Below are 21,442 nucleotides of genomic sequence, written 5' to 3'. Positions count from 1 at the left end.
GCAATCTGCTAAACCGAAAGAAATAGCAGTTGATTTTCGAGAAAAATTTTCAACAACAACTATAAGAATCATTAAAAATTCACCTGCTTGCCTTGATCAAATTGAATGCGTTTCTTTAGAACAGAAAGCTATTTCACAAGGTGTTAATGCTATGGAAAGTACACGCGCATTTATTTTCCACCACAAAGGACAAACTGTCAACTTTTTTCCAAGAATTGAAAGAATATATTGGACCTCAAAAAGGCCAAAGAAGTGCCTCCCTTAAACAAATTTGCGTCCTAAAATTGTTAGTTAACTCGTTCTTGTTAATAAAACTGCGCTATAAGGTATTAACTGATTAATTTTCTACTGAAGTAATGCGTTTAGTACCTAAGCGCATTTCTGGTTTAATTAGCAAAAGCGATGTGTTTGGCTTAAGAATATCGGACGTTTTTTCAGGGCTATTTGTTACTTTTCACCTCAAAAAGAAAACACAAACCGCAAAGAGGTATTTATTTACAACACTAGTCGTTGTTTGAGCAATTTGTTACTTATTTCATGCCATTATTTTGTTGGTAAGTTAATAAGTTTGTGGTATTTAATAGTGCGGTCTGGCGTCGCTGTTCTGTATTGTTCGCGGATTCCTCGCGTCGATGCGAGACCGACGACGCCGAAAATGTGTTACTGCCGATTGAAAAAGACCAATTGTGGTCAATTGTCTTCCTTTGTTTTGATTTTCTGTAATTTTCCTAACAGGATTGAAGAGTCATACTTTTGTCCTGAAACAAAATTACCTAAAATAGAGCCACAGCGTAGAAATAAAGTACAATTACAGGTTGCTCAGAGTCCAAACGTGTACATAAGGTCTGGACAAACAAGACGCGCGCACCGGCAAACTGAAGAAACCTCGGAGAAATACAAAACATGAAAATCACAGCTTGGATACAAAGGAAATCCAAGAAACAAGAAAGCTTCTTAAAGCGTTCTATGACCATTGTTATTAATATTGGTTCGAATGTAATGGTTTGGTCTTGATCAATATAACGGTCATCTGGGATTACTCTTGTTAGAAGCGCGCGTGATTTTGAAATCACCAATTAGTTGCAAAATGACAAAACGCGCGCGCGACTCGGTTTTTTTTTTTTTTTTTTGGTTTTACCTTCGTTTCTTCGTTCGTTCAGGGTGCAGCGATAATGGCTCCACTTCTCTTCGCTCAGCTGGCGGTCGCTGGTGATCGAGGCAAACGAAAAATAGCTAAAACTGGTTATGCAAGATACGCACTCTTAGGTTATTCAATTTTGAATCACTTGTTACATTGAGAAAAATTTGAGTGAAATTTCTCAACTCCATGCACGAATTCAGTTTCTGTTAATGCAACTCTACAGTGAGAGTACTTCGAATAAAGCATTCTTTGGAAAGTCATTTGAAAAGTTTGAAAAGAAGACGTATTGTGCGATAACGCGATTAACTCCTTCATGAAACAAAAAAGTACAAAAGAAATCCAAAATAATGGGTCGGCCATCATTGTCCGCACAATATCGAAAATACTTAGTGTTGAGTCCGCGGCTAAAGCAGAGCTCACCTTTTCACTTCAAGAAAAGTTGGTTAAAAACATGTTACTTAGTAAAGTGATTACTCCAGGTATTTTGCTTAATTCCCCAGAAGAAGGAGAATTTTTGTAAGCCACGCAACGTACAGTTTCATATTCTTCCCTTTCCTTACTAAAGCGTGACACGCCGCTCAACATTGTTCAACATGTCGGTTGAGCAACTGAAAAATAAAATGTTGCCATGACATACACAGTTGCTTGAATTCTTTGTTGTTGGAAAGTTCAGGCGTTCTACACATTCCACTGAACAGTTCTCAGTGAAACACAAAGTTGAGCGTGTTGAATAACCAACTTCAAGACAGCTTAGATACCTATAGCTCGATACACGGTCGCTTGATAGTGATCGAACCAGGGCGGATAGATGTCAATCGAGGGCACCCGCAACATTTACTGATCAACCAGTGTTGAAGCGTATGTCCCACTAATCATCAACATCATGTTGGCCGCTTTTATGTGATTAAATATAATTAAAGGTCAATTTAATGTACCGATTAATCTGGCCGATTTGGCCCAATTTGACAAAGAAAATCAATGAGAGGACGAATACCGGCCCGATTTATAAAAATCTGTGGCAATGCTGCAGATTTTTTGAATCGGGCCGATTTTTAATTTTACCCCGCGCTACGCCAACAGTAAAAGAAATCAGCCGACAAATTACAAATCGACCTACTAATCGCCCCGATAAAAAGGTAGGTGTACAAAAATCAACCGACTTTACATACGTTCGTGTACACTTTATTGTGTGCACACAGTACAGTTGCTGGTAAACACAGTAACATAAGTCGCGGTATCCCTAAATCCGGAGGACAAAATGCACATCTGAAACACTTTCAGAATCTCCGTGAGTCACTAAGCTATTTACACGGCAGACGGCCTAGAAGTTGAAATCGAAACCGTGACCCTGTTACAAGTCCAGTGTAGTACTCAGAGAGATAAAATTGAACCAGGAACACCCGAGATACAAGTCCAGCGCCCTAACAACTACACGACGCCCCTTCTTATGCGAGCGCGCTGAAGAAACTGAAGTCGCCTTGCGCGTCCCCTCTGGATCTAATATCTTCTTACGCGCAGCGGAAACGCAGTTCAGTCTGTTGATGTAGCTTTCTTCTTTTTATTGTCAAGTGTTATTCAACTAAAGTAAAAAAAAAAAAAAAAAGCGTCATACGATATGAGCACAAGACCTGAAGGTTCGTTTGCTTATCAATCACAACATGATCGTTTCCGGCTTTTAGCCAATCACAGCGATCGTTTTATGCTGTTTATTTGACGATGTAGAGAATCAGTTGTCTTTCAGTCTGCATAAGAGTCCAGCTATACCCTTACATATGACATAAGGATAAAACCTATACATGAAACAAAGGTTACTTAATTTTGCGCTCTGTTTTATTTTTTAATACCATGAAAGCGTAACCGGGAGCAAACACTCTGACAAAGAAACGGCACTTGACAAAAAGAAACCATTTCTGGTGGCACTAATCAAGTTTCACATAAAGCAAGTGTTCAAGAACATCTGATCAACTGAACGTGCTCAGAACAGGTACTTTGGCCCCATACATTTCAAAACAGCTGATCATTTGAGCGTGCTTTGAGCAGGTACTACAGTGCGCCTTTTATATTTAGCTATTCAGCTACACGTGTTCAAATGTTGAGCGATCAGAGTTTACGGTGCACATGTTGTTGATCGCATGAAAAGAGCAGCACTAATAGTATCCAACTGTGGAGGTCTTGTGCGTTCTCTTAGTCCACAATCTTTAAGTCAACAGATTTACTTGGAAAGCATCTTTGAAAAGATTTTACTGTCCATATGGCCTGGTCAATCGTTGATTCGTATTATGGTTATACCAGTGTGCATTGTTCAGTACGTTTTGAATCTGTAACCATTAAAATGAAACAAAGTTTTCAAGCAGCAGTTGTGTACAATATTGTTTGAGATTTTTCACAGCTAGAAAGTTTTCCGGCCGAATCTCGTCATTCTTGGCAGCATTTGAAAAGTTAAGCTAACGCCTATTTTTGCAAACTAGACAGAACGTACAACTGAATTGTATATGTTGGATAAATCAGTATTAGCGTCACTAAACGTCGTTTCTTAGAACCTAAAAACGAATTAGGTAATTGCTACCGTGAAATGTTGAAATTTGGTAACTTGAAATTTCAATGTAAGCCAGCTAACGAAACCCCATTGGTACTACCGGCTGGTAAGATTATCTTAAAATTAGTAATAAGGCTAAGTTTGAGAGTCATGTCTTTTAAAATATCGAAGATATAGTTCCGTAAATTCAGGAATTTTTAGACGTTTGTATGAAGACGGGAAAAACGTGCTCGTTTCCATATGAACATCTATAAAGTTTTCAGACTTAATGAAACTATGTCTTCGCTATTTTAAAAGATAAAACGGCTCATACTGGCTTTAGTGGTCTTTTTACTAACTTTTAGGTTCTCTTTTCAGCAGTGTCAATGGTTCTTCGGCATCTGGCCTACACCAAAATATAAATGTGACCGTGCCTATTGGTCGCACGGGCTTTTCCAGGGTGTTGATCATTTATACAATACAAAGGAAAGAAAAACACATCTTGCTATCCTTAACAAGAAAAACGATAAAAAAAATCGCCACTTTATAGTTAGTTATCAGTAACAAAGCTCCGTACAAACTCTTCACTGAAACGCAATCTTAGTGCATGATTTCAGTCAGCAAGTTAATTGATCAGTGTTTGTGCTTAGTTGCGTTTGCGCGGTTTTGTTTTTCTAAACAACAGTCGCATGTATTTGCATGTTGAAATGTTAAACAAGCAAAGCGATATTTCCTGCGTTTGTCGTCCTTAACAATCAGTTTTCCTAGGAAAGACGTTAATAAGATATGACCTATTCATATGAAAACAAACAAACGTTTTGGACTTAACCGTGACTGAGACAGGCCGATGGCAAATTAGCGCCAAATCCCAGTTGCCATCTTACCAGTTATACATAACATTTAAAAGACAGATGTTTTCATCTTATTACTCTGATTTAATCATTCGTTTTATCTTTGAACTTAACTGTTTAAAGCACATGTTTAAAAAGAAAGCCTTTAGGTGACCCTGTTACTTGCCGTTGTTTTTACCCGCCGTTCAGTACTTGGCGACATCAACAGGGCAGATTTAGTCGCCGGGAGGGCTCCGCCTGATCGAAGGTTAATTCCACGTGTATATGCACTGCTGCTACCAGCCCAGCCATGTAAATAGATACCTGTTTTACCAGACATTTTGCCTTGCTTTCCCACGCTTTTTAACAGCGGTACCTGATAGAAAACAGCTATTTTGATTTGATCATCCCTCAAGCTGACGCAAATCACGATGAATTTCATTTCAAGCAAATTGTTTACCTTTGTGTTTCCCGGTATGCTTGATAACTTGTCATTAAATTTACAAAAACACACTGGTTAACCACACGCTTGTTTTCCTATGCTTTTGGTTTTCTTTGAAACGAAACAGAAACAAACTTACCAGATAACTATATTGGAATTCAAACTCACTTAGTGGAATACGATCGTAACTTTCCTAAGCTTCATAAGCTAGTTCATGTGGGAGGTGTGTTAATTTGCGTGACGAAGTTTTATGATTTCTTCCGAATTATTTCCATCATTTTTCTGACATTTAAGCTTAAAGTAAGAAAGCTGTTAGTTTCTCATAAATCACAGCAGTGCCTACTAAGCAACAGTGATTACCCCTCCAAAAACGGCAAGAAAAGACAGAGAACGAACTTTAATTTTAAGAGTAAATTTATATACTAGAACCTAACGGCACAAAAAGACGAAAATCTTACGCATTTTATTGAGTTCATATTTGCATACCTTCTCTGTTTTTGACCGTTATAGCTTTAATTTGTTTTGTTTGTCTACAGTCATTCTTTTTACCATAATGTATCATCATTTTATCTTACCTTGTTCTAAATAATGTAACTGTTTGTTTCCATTTTCACTAAGCTTTAACAAGACCCTGATGAAGGTTAGTTTTGTCCTGCCGAAATATTGGGAAATGTTATTAAAATACCAGCTTTTCGAACAGTCTTGCACTTTCAAGTTCTTTTGTTTAGTCCGTTGATGGTCCTGATCTACACGAAGACCCAGCTACAAATTGCTCCTGATTGTAGAAGTTGTCCTTGCTAAGTTTATAAAGTCATTGAAACTGGTTAGTCGTACTCGACTCTAGTCGGTCATGATGTAGCTTATCAGGTGAATATGCTACACTGGGTAAAAATTGTTATTTATTTGTTTTAGATATATTTAGACGAGGGCAGGTAGCGATACACCAGATGGGCAGAGAGTAAGAGTAATAGAGTGCCTGTTGCTGTCTCATTTGTTTGTTTGTTTTTGCTAAGCACAACTCTTTATCGAGTTACTCAGGTAAACTATTCACATCAACCTTAAAATCGAGGTTGAATAAGTTTATTTTATAACACAGCACTCTTAATCAGGGCTCGAAGTAAACGAGCTTGTCTATGAAGACTTGTTGCCGAACACGAAAGTTCAACCGCTGACGTCACATTTGACCGTGCCCGAGGACGACTGGGACGAGGCTGCAGACAGTCAATCCACGTCACAACAATTTAACAAATAAGTACGGCATTAAAGAAAAATTCTTCAAAAACTCAATCCTTTTTTTTTTTTTTTAAAGAACACTTTATTGAATACTTCAGAACAGTACATTTCATTAATTATATTACCATATGACACTGCATTACAAAACAAAAAAGAAACATACTTAACCATAGTTAACTACACAACAAACTAGCTACACAACTTACAAAACAGCTACTTTTCTTTCCGTTACTTGCAATACGATACTAATTACTTAAAATACCTACATACTTACAATACGGTACTAACGATGTTCACAATACTTATGATGCTTTTTAAAATTACAAACTTAAGCAACAAATTACACAATTACACATTACTTGCTGGCACTTGGTAGCCTTGCAAAGCAATATAGCAAAAATACAAAAAATTGAAATAAAATTAAAAGGCTCAAAGACTTATTTGCAACTTGGATTGGGTTTTTCAATTTCAAGGTGACTCTTTAATATAGCACAATAGACTTCCCTGATATACTCTTCTTCTCTTCGTGACGCAGTGTAGATGTAATATATGGCAATATAATTAAACAGAGGTTCAAGCCAAGACGACGAGAGAGATCTCTAGTGAACCCGTATATAAATAATGTTAACTGGTGATCAATAAAAAGGTTACCAGTAATCTCGTACCCAGATCTCACATTTCGACATTCCCGAACCGACTGAGATCTGGGTACGAGATTAGGTTACCATAGTAATGAAGAAGTGCTAAAATTGCATTTCAGAGCTTCTCGTGTCAAAATTTTCCTAGGAGGGGGGGGGGGGGGGGAATGCTCCCAGACCACAAGGCATAGCGCCTTCGGCGCTCTCATCTCAACACTATTTGCCTCGCTCTCCTAAAAGTCTGCCGGGCTACGGCCTTGTTGATGCCACGAATAACTGGTATCTTAACATCGACAATAGTTCAACGGGATGACAATAGGATGACGACGAAACGTGATGTTCTTGCATTTATATTTCTTTTAAAATGTTTTCCATATCTCCTTTGATCAAACGTTCAACAAAAATCATTCAAATGATATTCTATTTATAATTTATTGATCTTAAAAAGGCATTTATTTGATACCATTGACCATGACATCCTCTTAAGATTTCAAGAGCTATGTGGTTTTAAGGACGGTGCCTACTAATAAAGAAGTAATTCTGTTTGGTTTATGACTATTCGGGGAAAACAGATCTTAGCAAGGGCTATTGAAACCCAAAAAGAAAATTGGGGATAACCACACATTCTTTTAGAGATAACTAAGCAACAATTATTCTAAAAAACAGTAAAATGCAAGGCAATGTATGGCGTTTTTTTTTTTTCCAAATTGAAGCTTTAGCATCTCTGAAAAATGCACGGTTACCCCAAATTTTCTTTCCGGATACCAAGAGAACTTGCTATGTTCTGCTTTCTCCGCATAGTTTTATACCGCACAAAAATATCCCTGTTTTAGTATGCACCACCCAAAGGAAACCCAAGGATCTTGAGATGCGCAGAACGTATGCGCAGTAACAAAAGTAGGCACCGTCCTTAAAGGTAGAGCCTTAAAATTATTCAGAAACTATCTTTCTGAGAGAGTGGTTTACAGTGGTTTATAATGTACAGTCAGAGTCTTGTGCTATATGCTGTGGAGTACCCCAAAGGGTCAATACTCAGACCCCTGTTATTTCTACTGTATGTTAATGACTTACAGATTTGTGAGCTGTGATGTCCAATTTATGATGTGCCCATAATTTTTGTAAAGATATACCTGTGCTGTTTTATTTCTTTACAAAAATTATGGATACCGTACCACTTTTTAACGGATCCGTACCATTTTTCTACCTGTCGTTTAAACGGTCCTTTTAACCGTCTCTAAGGAACTGTGTTATGTGATCAAATTTCCTTGAGCTTCAAACAACTCTTGCTGCAAAGTTCTGCACATTTACAAGCTTGGATGGATGCTATATATAATCGTCTTAAGCCTTAACATCATTAAGACAAGATGTATGTTTACTGGAAATTAACACTTGCATTGTCTTAACTAAGGTATTTAAAATTAACGTGACTTAAATTAACGCGAATTAAGGGAAAAATTACTTCCCAATAAAGGAAATTAACGCAAAAAGGGGGGATTAAACTTTCAAATTGAGGGAAATTGTAACGCGATTAACACAAGGTGCCAAACTTAACTTGTTCCTTTCCCTCCACCCCCTTTCCTCTTCTTCCTTTTCTTTGTCAGCTTTGACCTTTGTCTTCTTTTTTCATACCTTTTTCTTTCGTATTATTGTTACTCTGCCTTTGCCATTCAGTTAAATTAATATTAAGTTTATTTTTAGTAATTTAGCATGGAAAGCCCCCGTTGTATAAGCCTCATGGTTTCTTTGGGCTTTCCTGCCATACTTTAACAAATTTCTGTAAATTAATATTGTATCATAATAAGGTGGTGAATAATAATAACAATAAAAAAAATTTACCGGAGAAGTTATTTGGGTGAAGCCGAAAAGATCCCCACTAGTTGAAGGAGACTTTGAAATATTCCAGAAGCCTAGAAATTCTAAAAGAGAAAACAGAGGAGGTCTCCTTTTCCGTGGAGAAAAATTACACTCTTTTTTTTATAAGAATTTATTTTATATAAACCCGAAGGGCGAGATTTTGAAAAGAATATAATTTTGTGCGTTGAACATTTGTAAATACAATACAATAATGTGTTTTTAACTAAACCGTACAAAATTCTTCTTCTTCCTTCTCTGAACGACAAAACTAGCGAATAAAACGATAAAAACCTGCACTAGCCAAATGTTCGATGCTATAAAAATGATAGTTCGATACAGATCTTGTAATTGATACCCCAATACATTCCAAAACGAAAATATCATACGCTATAATCTAAGAATATTCACAAGAATATTTCCAGCCTAACATCGGCAGAAACACAAGAATATTCAGCCTGGGCCAGAAAAATAATATTTTTTATATATAAAAAAGAGTGTATAGTCTCTTGACCAAAATTCAAGAGGCAGATGACGAGATTTCCTCCTCTGCGAGCGACTATAAACCATAAAATTATAAATACTATAAACGATGTGCCTAGCTTAATTGGTGAAAGATTCAAATACAGTACGCGAAAATAGGAAAGCTATTGTTTTATTGCGGGTGTCTAGGACTAGAATGTCTGCATTTGGGATAATAAAAATGATGGTCGCGGAAATGACCGGGGGGGGGGGCTCTCATATGAAAGGGGCGGGGATGCTCGTCGTCTCGCTTAGGGGTATCAATTTCGGATTTTGGTCTAACTTAGGGTGTTATTGGTAAAACATCATTATATTTAGCCGTGAAGGTCTCGTTTACGGTTGCACGCGGAAAGTCACTGTATTTTTTATTTGTCTGCGTTTGAAAATGGTCTCCTTTAAGGGTCAAAAAAAGCTTGGGCCACGCCCAGATTGGTCTCCTTTAGGACCCTCTAGGGGTTTTTAAACCCCTAAGATTTAAGACGAGCATCCCTCCCTTTCATATGGAATTCCTCCCCCGGGGGAAATGAACGAATTAATCAAAAGCGCGGAAATGAACCATAATCGAGGATAATCAGACGCAACCTAAATTAACGCGAATTGTTAAAATGCGCGTTAATGGAGCGTTCGTTAATTTCTCATGATAAGGTAAGCACACTTCACCGCATCTTTCGTTTCAAATGATTTTGCGAATCTCAGCATGAGGGGTTGACATAACAGTTAGGCTTACACCAAGTGCTACCCTGCACTGGTGGTCAATGGGTTAAGGGTTGCAATGTACAGCTCTGAATGTACAGTGAACTATGTCCCAATATTTAGATACAGCACGTGGGCAGTGTGTGATATGATAAACCACGTGACCAATTGTTAGTTACAAATAGCGTATAAGCGAGCGGATTCTTCGTTCTGTACTTTCCCAAGCATTGAGACAAACTGCTATTGCTTCCGTCGTGAATGTTCGCTCCACGACAGAAATTCGTCGTCTGAACTCAATGAATGGAAAAGTACATTGCAACAGCAACCAATTTCTCATTATACGTGAACAGCCGTGAACGCCATTGCGTTCGAAGACAACCGCAAAATTGACCAATCAGGGAACTTGTGAATTGAGGAAGAGGAGAACTTGAACGAGCCGGGGGGAAAAGGCCTGTCGCAAATTGCATTTTATGGAAGAGCGTTCGCTCTCCTGTTGCGACATCTTTGAAAATTTGAACTTCACCGAGGTTAGTTTTTGGTACTTTAAATTTGCATTTCGTTACTGGGGTATGGTTTGCTTTTTTGAGCGTTCGAAACTTGGTGCACGTTAAATTAGTTTTGTAACTGGTGCAAGTTAATAACTTAGGCCCAGGTCAAACGCCGTACTTCACGTGAGCCGAATCTAATTTAATACAGTTTAGGTCGACTGAAATTAATTAAGTTGACCCGGTTCAGCCTGAGAGAACAAAAAAACAACAACAACAAAAAAAAAAACAACTAAATTCAGCCAAACTTACCCGCAAGATCAAATAAAAAGCAAGAATAAAGAAGGATTGCAAATTCATTCAAGTTTCTTGAATAAATTTTGTTATCCGTTCGGATTAATTATCCATAAGAAAATAATGAAAAAGAATTAACAGGTATAAAATTAGTTGAGAGATTATTAATTCTTGAGGATTAAGTGAGCAGAATTTGAACATAACGTTTTTCATGTTTTATGTGTGGTCTAGTCCTGTTTTGAATTAGGCGAAAACTGTTGGAAATTATTCAAAATTGTATCATTTTCTCGGTTTTCTACATGACTGATTTTATGCCAAAGGTTTTTAGCCAATCACTATTCCTGTACGTTATATTCAGAAATACGTTATCATAATTTGTATATTAGGTACGGCTCACATAAAGATCGGCGTTTGACCCAAAGTCGATCTTCAACCGTTTTTCAAGCCTGAACCTGTCGTCAATAATGGCTCAGCCAATCCAAATGCAATCAGTCAAACTTAATTCACGTGAACTTAATTCATGCCAATTTGTTGAATTGAGTTCAGCTCATGTGAGGTATGGCATTTGACCTGGGCCTTATCAAACATCACGTTCAAGAAATTTAATAGGTGTTGAGCTCATGATATTACCAGTTCTTTAAAGGCCCTGGTTTGTGGTCTGGCCTTGGATTTGAACCTGCAACCTCCTGGGGGCAGTTGTTCAAAGAGCGGATAACTTTATCCAGTTGTAATCCAGCAGATGACATGAATTGGTTTGAATATGTTTTATACGCTGGATAGAGTTACCTGTTCTTTGAACAACTGGGCCCTGTCCCGTAGTAGGATACTCAAGAAACTGGGCTAACCAGGTGGCACATGGTATTGCGTGATTGTAAAGGCGGATTTAGACAGTACAACTTTTGCCTACAACTGTCGCATGCAATTTCTAGAGCGCGCGCTGCTCACGTCATGCAAAAAATCGCACACAACTCTTGTCATTCACTTTTGCCTATACAGTGCAGCTCAGAAATAAGCGAACATCGCATACGCGTACCATACGCAAGTAATAGGCGTATGCGTATGCTGCTATACGCATATGCGTATGTTGTCATACGCGTATGTCCTGCCTTTGTTATTCATTGCTATACCTTTGCTTTATGTGGCATTGTCTTACACAACAAAAGAAACGGTAAAGTAAAAGCGACAGCCCGAGGCACGAAATTCGAGCAATGACGATCGACAGGACTATAATAGAACGCGATTAGAACCTCGCTTTGACAAACTCGAATACAAGGTGCCACATTTCGAAGCTTGCTCGCTTCGGAATCTCAACGATATAAAAACCTTATAACCAATATGCTCTTTTTTTGTCAATTTGATTCTTTGAGAAAAGAAAAATAGTTTATCGAATTAACATTATTGCTGGACGAGCATTAACAACAAACTTCGCATTTGCTTTGTCACTACTGGCAGAACAAGCTCGAAGGTCAAGAACGGCGGCTGTTGTATTTCGAAACTTATTGCTTTACAAGCGATGATTCGACAACCAGTCGATTAATATTTCTTTTGCTAAAATGTATTCGGTAAGAAAATAATTTTTAGCTCGCTCGTCTACACTACCTGTGGAAACAGCGCTAAACAGTCTAAGCAAGCATGATCATAAATATTGTAACATGTATCTTTCGTTGATGTTTACATATCGTTAGCGGTGGTCGGTGCGGCAGGATGAATTTGCATTATATTATCAAAAAAAGATATCTCCGGTGCTCTTCTGCAGAATTTGCTGATTTAAACGATAAAATACTCTCCATTCATAGACAAGATTTTCCTTCACAGTTTCTGTGATGCGCCGATCACATAAAATTTATTTGATTCTTCTGCAAGGAAAAGTTTTGGTTTTTCAGCACACGCCGGCGCAAGTCCATTGTGAAATGTTATTGTCTTTGCAGCGTTACGGCAAGGACTGAAAAAAACGATATATCTGGGTCTCGTTGGCAGAATTCGCTGATTCAAATGGTAAAATGCTCTCCTCTCATTGGAAATATTTTTCTTGAAACTTCCTGTGATGCGCTGATCACATTTATTTAATTTTTCTGCAAGGAAAAGTTTTGGTTCGGCACGTGCCGGCATTAGTCCATTGTGAAATGTTATTTGTCTTTGTAGCGTCACGGCAAGGACTGAAAAAACGTAGCCTGCGTAGCAGTCGTTTCCGTTTCCTTCAAGCCAAGCGGGGCAAGCGCGCGAGGGCATTGGGCAAAAAGGAGCAAAAACAGTGGGAGCGGGGGGGAGGGGCGGGGAAGGAAAGGAAACGCCTGCCGCTGAGCCCAGACACTTTACCGAACGCCCCCAAATGGGTTCGCTCCCTTGGGACCTACACTGTCACGTCAAATGTCACATGAGAACCAATCATTTTTACCTTCTGGTAAATCTCAGCGAAAACAGAATCGCGGCGGGCAACTTGTTTACTCCGATCCAAGATGCAGTATTTTTTGAAGATTTTGTCGAACTTTACGTGGCTTGAACAAAGCGTAGATAAAATTAGCCAAGACAAATTTTACTTATGTTTTAGAATATTAATTCATTTGCTTACAGCTGGACTTACAGACAGAATGAGCTTGTCCCACATGCCTAAATACTTCCTCGCGTTTCCAGGATAAAAATGTATTTCGCGTAGCGGGAAATACAAAGTCGTTCTTCCAGCTTTTCGTGTCTTTGAGGCTGCCGACAGCCAGAGCAAAAATTTTCTTCAATTTTTAAAAATTCCGGCGGGATTTCGAAAAACAAACTACACCATGTTTGATGAGACGATAATACCTACCAACAAACCAAGGCGCAATGAAAACTATATTTTGAGCGTGACCGAGAATTCTTGATTAAGCAGTCCTTTGCACCGGTTCCAACTGAATTAACGTATCTTCCTACGAAAGTAGTTTAGTCGTTTTCAAACTCCAAAGCAAAATAAACTCGAAATCGAAAGGACACTCGAAAAACTTCTGTTCGGCCTCGGTCATATGTTTACCTTTGATAAACGGGAACCGGATGTCGTTTTGGTCTATGAGTTTGATTGACAGAGGATTGACCAATAGCAATACATCATTGCCTCCCGTTCGCTGACGAACGGCGTTCGGTAAAATGTCTGGGCTCAGCGGCAGGCGTTTCCTTTCCTTCCCCGCTCCTACTTTTTTTGCTCCTTTTTGCCCAATGCCCTCGCGCGCTTGCCCCGCTTGGCTTGAAGGAAATGGAAACGACTGCTACGCAGGCTAGAAAAAACAATATCTCGGGTTCTCTTTTATAGCAGAATTCGCTGATTCAAACGGTAAAGTGCTCTTTCTTCAAAGCCTAGAGTTTTCTTCAAAGTTTCTTTGATGCGCCGATCACAAATTTGTAAACATTACGCGCCGAACATTATGCGTTATTTTTGGCAAGTGAACATTTATAAAAAATATGCCGCCGCGAGCGTAAGCTGAATTGCAGCTCAAGAAATGGAGTGCTTTAGAAAAGACAATTAAAATATCGTGATCAAGTGGTTCCCTCTCAACACGAGGCTTATCGTTTTGGCAACATTTTTTATTTAATGAGGAATTTAGGCAAAAATTGATACTCATACACTTGATATAAATTATGCTCGATCGACAGCGGTCAACAACAAACAGCCGAAATAAGCACAAGACGATCGACAAACATGCAGTTTGACCACCATTTTTTCAGTGTTTTTTTGAAATGCCCATTGAAATCAACAATGACCTTTCCACAATAGAAGAAACAATAGGCTAGCTCATACATACTAATGAGACATACGCGTATAAGTATATATGCGTATGCGTATATGTCAATACGCGTAATTGCGTATATACGCATACGCGTATTATATGCGTTTTACGCGCACATTTTGGTTCGCTTATTTCTGAGCTGCACTGTACCTACGATTGTCGTAGGATTTTAAACATGTTTTAAGATCCTACAACATGTTTTGTAGTCCTAAGCGAGTTGTAGGTTTGATTTACACGAAACAATATTATTTGTGTCATAGGCCTGTCGTAAGCTTGTATTGTGTAAATCGCCCTTAAAAGAGAAAGGTAGAACATAGAGAAATACCAACTTGTCTCATCTGACCAGTAAAACAGGAGCTGATGGTTTCTACTCCAGGTGGAGAATGTAAACTGTTTTCTTTTTGTCTCCTGCTTGTGACAAAATGAAAAAGTTTTCTCATGATTCTTGAATAAGTGTAACCCATAGAGTTACTTGGTTTATTTTGTTTCTCTTGCAACCTGCTGTCTTAGATGACTGGTCCAATAATTGGTGGGGTAGCCACGGACATCCCAATTTATTGGAAAAATCCAGATCTTTGGATGGCTACTATTTGCATCATGTTCAACCCTCTGTTCTGGAATGTTGTGAGTAATTTTACAGCTTATGTATCATAGTTTAGAAACCCTGTTTGTTCATATGTGACGTCAATACCAAAGTGCAGTATAGATACTAGTGATGATACATGCTTGAAACGTAATCAATACTCAGTGATTCTTTCTGCACAGTTTGATAATAATTATGTGACCATCCACTATTAACTGACAATAAATTGTTTTTAAGTTTGAAACTGTGTTGTTCTAGAAATTAGGGAGCTTAGCAGCGACGAGGGCAAAGAAAATGTCACCTGAAAAGATAACTTTATTTCATTTGTGCTACTTTGGAATTATTTCAACTTGCTCAACTTCTTCAGAAATGGCGAACTATCCAGGAACCAAATTGGTAGGAGGGGCGTTCAAGTTAAGAAAGAAAATGAAAAGTTTACGGTGGTGTCTTCACGTTCTCCACAAAACCTTTAATTAAAGTTTTGGTCATTTCACGTTGTTGTTTTGCAGAGGACAGCAAAGAAATGTACCAAAATGTAAAACGCACATACAGGGTGATTGTTTTCCCTCATTAAACCTATTGTTTTGCGGGGCTGTCATTGTCATCACCATCGTCCTTGCTTAAGCTCCCTAATATCGATATCCCTACTGTGGAAGTTTTATTGGTTTGGATCCTCCACCCCTCTGGAAATTTAAGTTTAGCATCATACTTTTACTTAAAGTTTTAGTTTTGTGAGATCCCCCTTTCTTGTGGAATCTCCAATAACCTTCTATGTGCATGTGGTAGGACAATGAGGATTTTTGGGATATGGAGGACTGCAGGAGGCAGCATTGTTGTGTGGTTAGGACGTCAGACTTGTAATCTGGAAGTCCCAGGTTCAAGTCCCGCTCTGACCACTATCTGGAGTTGCTTTTCGGTTGCCCTGAGTTCAACTCCTCGGCCTCACTTGTAAATAGCTGGCTGGTCAGTCTCCTGTCACCTGGGATTCTTAACCATGTTATGTTGTATTTGAAATATTTGTTTCTTCTTCTTTGTTTCATTATCTCTGAAAATTGGAAGTGAGGATAATTAGTATATTATTATTATTATTATTATTATTTTTATTTTATTTTATTTTTTTTTTTTATTATTATTTTAATGTTTTCTTCATTCACAACTTCTCATTCAGTTTAGATTAGTGTACTCCTCCCCTCTTCTCCTAAGATCTACACAGAATGTCTCATGGTTGTTTATGTTATAAACAGGTTGCACGTTGGGAGTATAGAACTCATGCCCTGACACATTACTTTGGCTCTGCTGAAAGAGGATGCTATGTACTGGCCGTTGTTATTTGCCTTCTAGGGCTCTTCAGAGACTACTGGTAAAATCTTTTATGACTATGTTAACGTGCATCACGTGCATATCTTTGTGTGTGCGGTTGTCTTTCTTATAACATGTGATAGCAGTACATTAAGAAAAAGATGTACAGATGTACATTTGTACAGATCAGCTGTCTGCATCAGTTTGACAACTTTTATTTTATCGAATGAATTTGCATTTAAATTTAACATTGAAGCCAGGAGAGCCCTTGCACAAAGAAATGAACATTTCACAGTCTAGCACTGTGCAACATGACTGTTGACACACACCTTACATGAAAAGAAAAAGATGTTGTCCTGAGTGGGAATTGAACCCACATATCCCTTTTCAAGGTATACATGTGTTTCATGGCTTCTAAATGCTCAAACAGGAATAGTGCAACATGTGACAAAGCATTTTGAAGCCAGGGAAGCCCTAGTACAAATGAATGAACAAGTTATTTATTTCACAGGTTTGAGGAAGCAATTTCAAGCCAGCCTATAGCAGTTGCTTTGTGTACTGATCGTGTGCAGCTTTGTGGAACTCTTCTGATTGTATTTGGCACAGTTCTTGTTCTGAGCAGTACGTGGTCACTTGGAATAATAGGAACATTTCTAGGTATGGTCTTTTCCTATTTCCAGGCTGTTTTTGTTCAGGTCTGTTTTATAGACGTCTGGGTTTCAAATTGGTTGGATTTGGCAACCAAAACAGCTTGAAACACAATCTTGTAAGAAACTCTTAGCTAACGGCTCAAAGAAAGTTACTGTGTATGTTCAGAGAGAGAATTTTTATATTTTCATTTTATCCATAGAAATGAACTTTCCAGTAAAATCTTACAAACAAAAAAATTGTTGAAAAGAAGCCAATATTTGCCGCAAAATTCAGATGTTAGTAATTTCTACCGAAGTAAAACTTTGCTTTGATTGAGAGCATGTTGTTGTTTTCTAAAACTTTAATGTTTGCTTGGGGAGGATGCTTTCAAGATTTAGAACTCAAAAACAATTTGGCTGATTTCAGTCCAATTTGGCCAGATGCTAGAAAAATTTATGAGCAATGTAGACATTTTGGGGAATTCAATAATTCTAAAAATTCTTTCCTTGAAAGCCATTTCCTTGCGTTCACTCTGCATGTTTTTCTTGCAGTTTTAAAAATGTTTGGTAACTTTTGAATGCAATAAAATTAAGGAAAACCCTACCATGTTTTTTTAGTCTTTGGGACCCTGACCTCGAGGAAAAATACAAATTTCCAAAATATAAAAATGGCATTGATTTGGAACTCTAGCAAGATGCTCAGCTGGACCTTCAAGTTTTGACTGTGTGGAAAACTCGAGAATTCATTTTGAATCTTGAGAAAAAAATACAATGAAATATTTGAATAGCCACTTCTATGAGCTTTAATTTGATATCGGGTTTTGGGTATCTGTGATGTAACCGAGAGGTGCTACATCTGGAGCACCCCTGAAGGTACATGGTGAGCTTACATGTAAACCAGCTACACCTAACATTACATGGGCTTATACTTGGGGGCGGGGTCAGGCCAATTATGGGAGGGATTGTGTGGGCTTATATTCAGTGTGGCTTATGTTTGGCCCTTGACAATGTTCTTTTTTCATTTTTAGGAGATTATTTTGGAATTCTATTGAACAAGAAAGCGACAAGCTTTCCTTTCAACATCATGAACAACCCAATGTACTGGGGATCAACAATGAATTTCTTAGGTTATTCATTAAGGTAAGATTCTAAACTGCCAGTACATTTTTTTTTTAAATCAACAGGTCTGCTATCTTACATCCATGGATTATCTAGTCTGTAATTCTGCTTGCAAATATTGGTTGGAATGCTTAAAAGTTGTGGACATTGCATGGTTACTGAACTTATTGAAACTTAATCATTCAAACAGTACTGATGTCTTGTGTTGTTTGAGTATTAATGAACAATTTGGTAATCAAACTCAGAGATAAGTTCTTTCTTGAAGAATCCAAGTTGGATTTACTGTGCAGAACATGCAACTATGAAAAATGATGATGTTTAATAAGCAATATAATGGTTATGGCTTTAATGAAAGCAAAAGATCAACAGTTTTTGAATGATTTCCAATAAAAAAGTTCTTGAAAATCAGTTGGAATTGTTCCCAGTTGGAGTACCTACACAGTAAAATTTAGTAATACAGTTGGACCCCGTTAAGTTATTTCCCTTGGATTTGGATGTATTTTTTCAGTCATTTACTGTAAAAATAACCGCGTTATAATTGAACTCGGTTATCTCAAACTTCCCTCTAACTCAAGCAATTTGCTGTTTCTCTTAATTAATCTAATTTTAATTCCAAATTTAACCGAACTGTGATAATGGTGTTGATTCACTGCTCACAGGAACAGTTGATCTTATGGAAAAAAGTATTTATTTACACTAAACAAATGAGAGGCTTAATTCCTCATCTTACAAAATGAACTTCGGTTTTTGTAACTTACGGTAACTTGTTTGTATTTGAACTTTGGGATTTTACACTGAATTTCAACATATTTTTTACCCATTGAAGTGTAATTTACATTCACTTAAGAAGGACGTAATATATTATTAATGTAATTGAAGGGGTGCTTGGAAAAAAGCCCTAAGTGACTTCTGATAAATTGCTAGATTCTCCTTCCAAATTTCCTTGTATTCGCTTGTGAAATAAAAGGAGAATTTGACCTTACATCAAAAGTCACTTAGGGTCTTATTTTGCACACCCCTTCAACTATTGTTTTAATGTACTGTCTTCTAAGTGTTCTAGAAAAAACATGCCTACCCTGTTATTTCGAACCCTCGCCATCTCGAACTATTTCCCTTGGGAGTTTCAAGACAACCGTGTCCTAAAAACTGTAGTTTAATGCTGAAAATTGGACGTCAGCATAAATTTTTCTTGTGTAATTTGTATCAGGCGAGGCAGCCCAGCAGGATTACTCTTGACGGCACTAGTAGCAACATGTTACAAGATTGCCCTGTTGTATGAGGGGTAAGAAAATGGTTGAAGAAAAAAATGTATGCTTGAATTTATAACTTATAGTGAGCTAAAAGTTAAGAGAAAATATGTGGCAGTTTGGGTTTGGCATGGGTCGGGAGAGATATCAAAAGAGTGGTGGTTCCCGCAAATACACAAACATGTCCAGCAAAGCACTGGCATGCAGTGTTATTATGATGTAGCTCATCTATTTACCCAAATTTTTGAAAAGGTGGCCAATGAAAACTTGAGCGCTTTTCCTGAAACAACACCAAATCATGGGTTTTATGGCACCAAGAAGGTTTAGAATGATGTAAAAGAGGAGAGGGGGGAAAAGGACCATGCAACTTTTTGTTTTTATATGGGCACCTTACTGTGAAGGAAGAATGACTTGAGAAGACCTGTTTTCAAAAGTCTGTGAAGATAAATATTTATCTATTTTTAATTTGCATATTGTTAGCCAATTTATTTATTTACTGTTAACGACCCCTCACAAGAATCTTCATTTTTGAACGAGGTGGGGTTTCTTGGAAGAAGAAGAAGAAGAAGAAGAAGAAGAAGAAGAGCTATTATTATTTAATTAAAAAGTTGCATAACTAATTTAAGGAAAACAATAATTTGAAATTTCCTTGGGACCTTAAAAAAGCAGCAAATGCCAATAGATTAGCCATTTTAAGGGATTTTCTAGGTATTTTAGTTCTTATGGACCTTAGAACAGCTGTGTGCTTCTGCCTATAACAGATGTGCGCTTCACACAATGCCCTTTGTTTGTGTGTTCACTGTGTCAAGTTGACATCGTCCTGTCTTCCTTTATAGGAGTTCATCCTTTTAATGGCATTTGCTTTTCTCTTTTAGGCCATTCACTGAAAAAATTTATGCAGAAAAGAAGTTAAGAGAGGAAAAAGAGGAATAACAGAAAAATAGATGTCAATGATAATTTATTTTGAACTGTATTTTAAACTACATTTATGTAGAAAATTAGTTTTTATTGTGGATTTCTAACTTCGTATGCAAAGATCTCAGTGACGTTGGCTTAAAGGTCAAGGAGATGGTAAATTAACACTCAAACAGATCTTTGTATTTCTTCCTGGAAGCTGTTAATGATAAACATTCTGGTAAATTCTTGTATATCATTAATTTTGTGTTACCAAACAATCATTGTTTAATAACAGTTAATTCAGATTTTGAGCTTGTCATTGTTGCTTCTGTAGTAGCATATCTCATGGGTGTTTCAGTAGGTAGTTGAAGTCCTGGAAGAGGAGTTGCAAGTCCCAGAGGGCCTTTGCCTCCTGGGGTTTGGGAGATGCCCCACCACCCTTCCCCTTCCTCTCCCAACCCCACCTTCCCCCAGAAAACTCCTTCACAATGTTTTGGTGTCACCACCCGCACAGTTCTTTGTCAGGGATGGAGGCCGACAGAAAGTTCTCAAGAAGTTGTCAAAAATTAATTAGGCCATTTTACATGCTGTTCGTGGCGAAATTGACTGCCAGTGATAGTTGGAATCGGCACATTTTATGGTTGCATGAAGCAAGACAAGGCACTTATCTTGACTAAGTTTTGTCCTGAAATTAAAAAAACAATATTGCATAGACCCCAACTGACCCGCGCCAGGCGGGTCTGGCCCGCATTTGAACGTTTAAACCCGCTGACCCGCCGCGACTGAGTAAGAACCCGCATTGGTGTTCAAGCCCTGAATTTTTGATAACATCAGCCAATTCCTAAAAGAATCTTAATTTTCATGCCGTGATTCCTACAAATAACAAATAAATGGCTCGTAAAACATGTTGAAAAACTACATGAATTGTACGAAATGGCCATTTTAGAGACCCTAATTTTCAAAAATTTCTGGGGGGGCATGCCCCCGACCCCCCTAGAAGCTTGCGCCTTCGGCGCTTGCTGCTAGTGCCTGCAACACTCTTAACAACACATATGACCAGCATTTCAGGTTCTCAAACTTGGGGTCTATGATATTGTTGGTTGAAAAATACTTTCCAAATAGTGTAGTGTCCCCAATGTGTCATGGAAGGTAATCCTTATAAGGTGAGCAAATTGAGGGAAAATTTCAAATGATTCTAGAGGGCAATTTATTCAAAATTAAACGCGGTGAGTTTGCAGACATCCAAACCTGAACCTGTTAAGTAAATTCTATTGT

The 21,442-nt window shown here is 37.9% G+C and overlaps 1 protein-coding gene across 1 annotated transcript; it reads left to right on the top strand.

Annotated features, from left to right (window-relative positions):
• The first annotated feature begins 10,074 nt into the window (after nt 1–10,074).
• Nucleotides 10,075–20,478, top strand: LOC146470128 (phosphatidylethanolamine N-methyltransferase-like). The gene is made up of 7 exons (XM_085122213.1): nt 10,075–10,392; nt 14,904–15,017; nt 16,221–16,336; nt 16,787–16,932; nt 17,933–18,044; nt 19,231–19,305; nt 20,146–20,478. The coding sequence occupies exons 1-7, from the start codon at nt 10,336–10,338 to the stop codon at nt 20,201–20,203; spliced, it is 678 nt and encodes a 225-aa protein (XP_084978339.1). The 5' UTR covers nt 10,075–10,335; the 3' UTR covers nt 20,204–20,478.
• Nucleotides 20,479–21,442: the final 964 nt, after the last annotated feature.

This window comes from Pavona decussata, unplaced genomic scaffold (assembly GCF_977016875.1).
Source record: "Pavona decussata unplaced genomic scaffold, jaPavDecu1.1 SCAFFOLD_114, whole genome shotgun sequence".
Lineage (NCBI taxonomy): Eukaryota > Metazoa > Cnidaria > Anthozoa > Scleractinia > Agariciidae > Pavona > Pavona decussata.
Note: the sequence above shows the minus strand (reverse complement) of the source record. Positions and strands in the feature narration are given on the sequence as shown.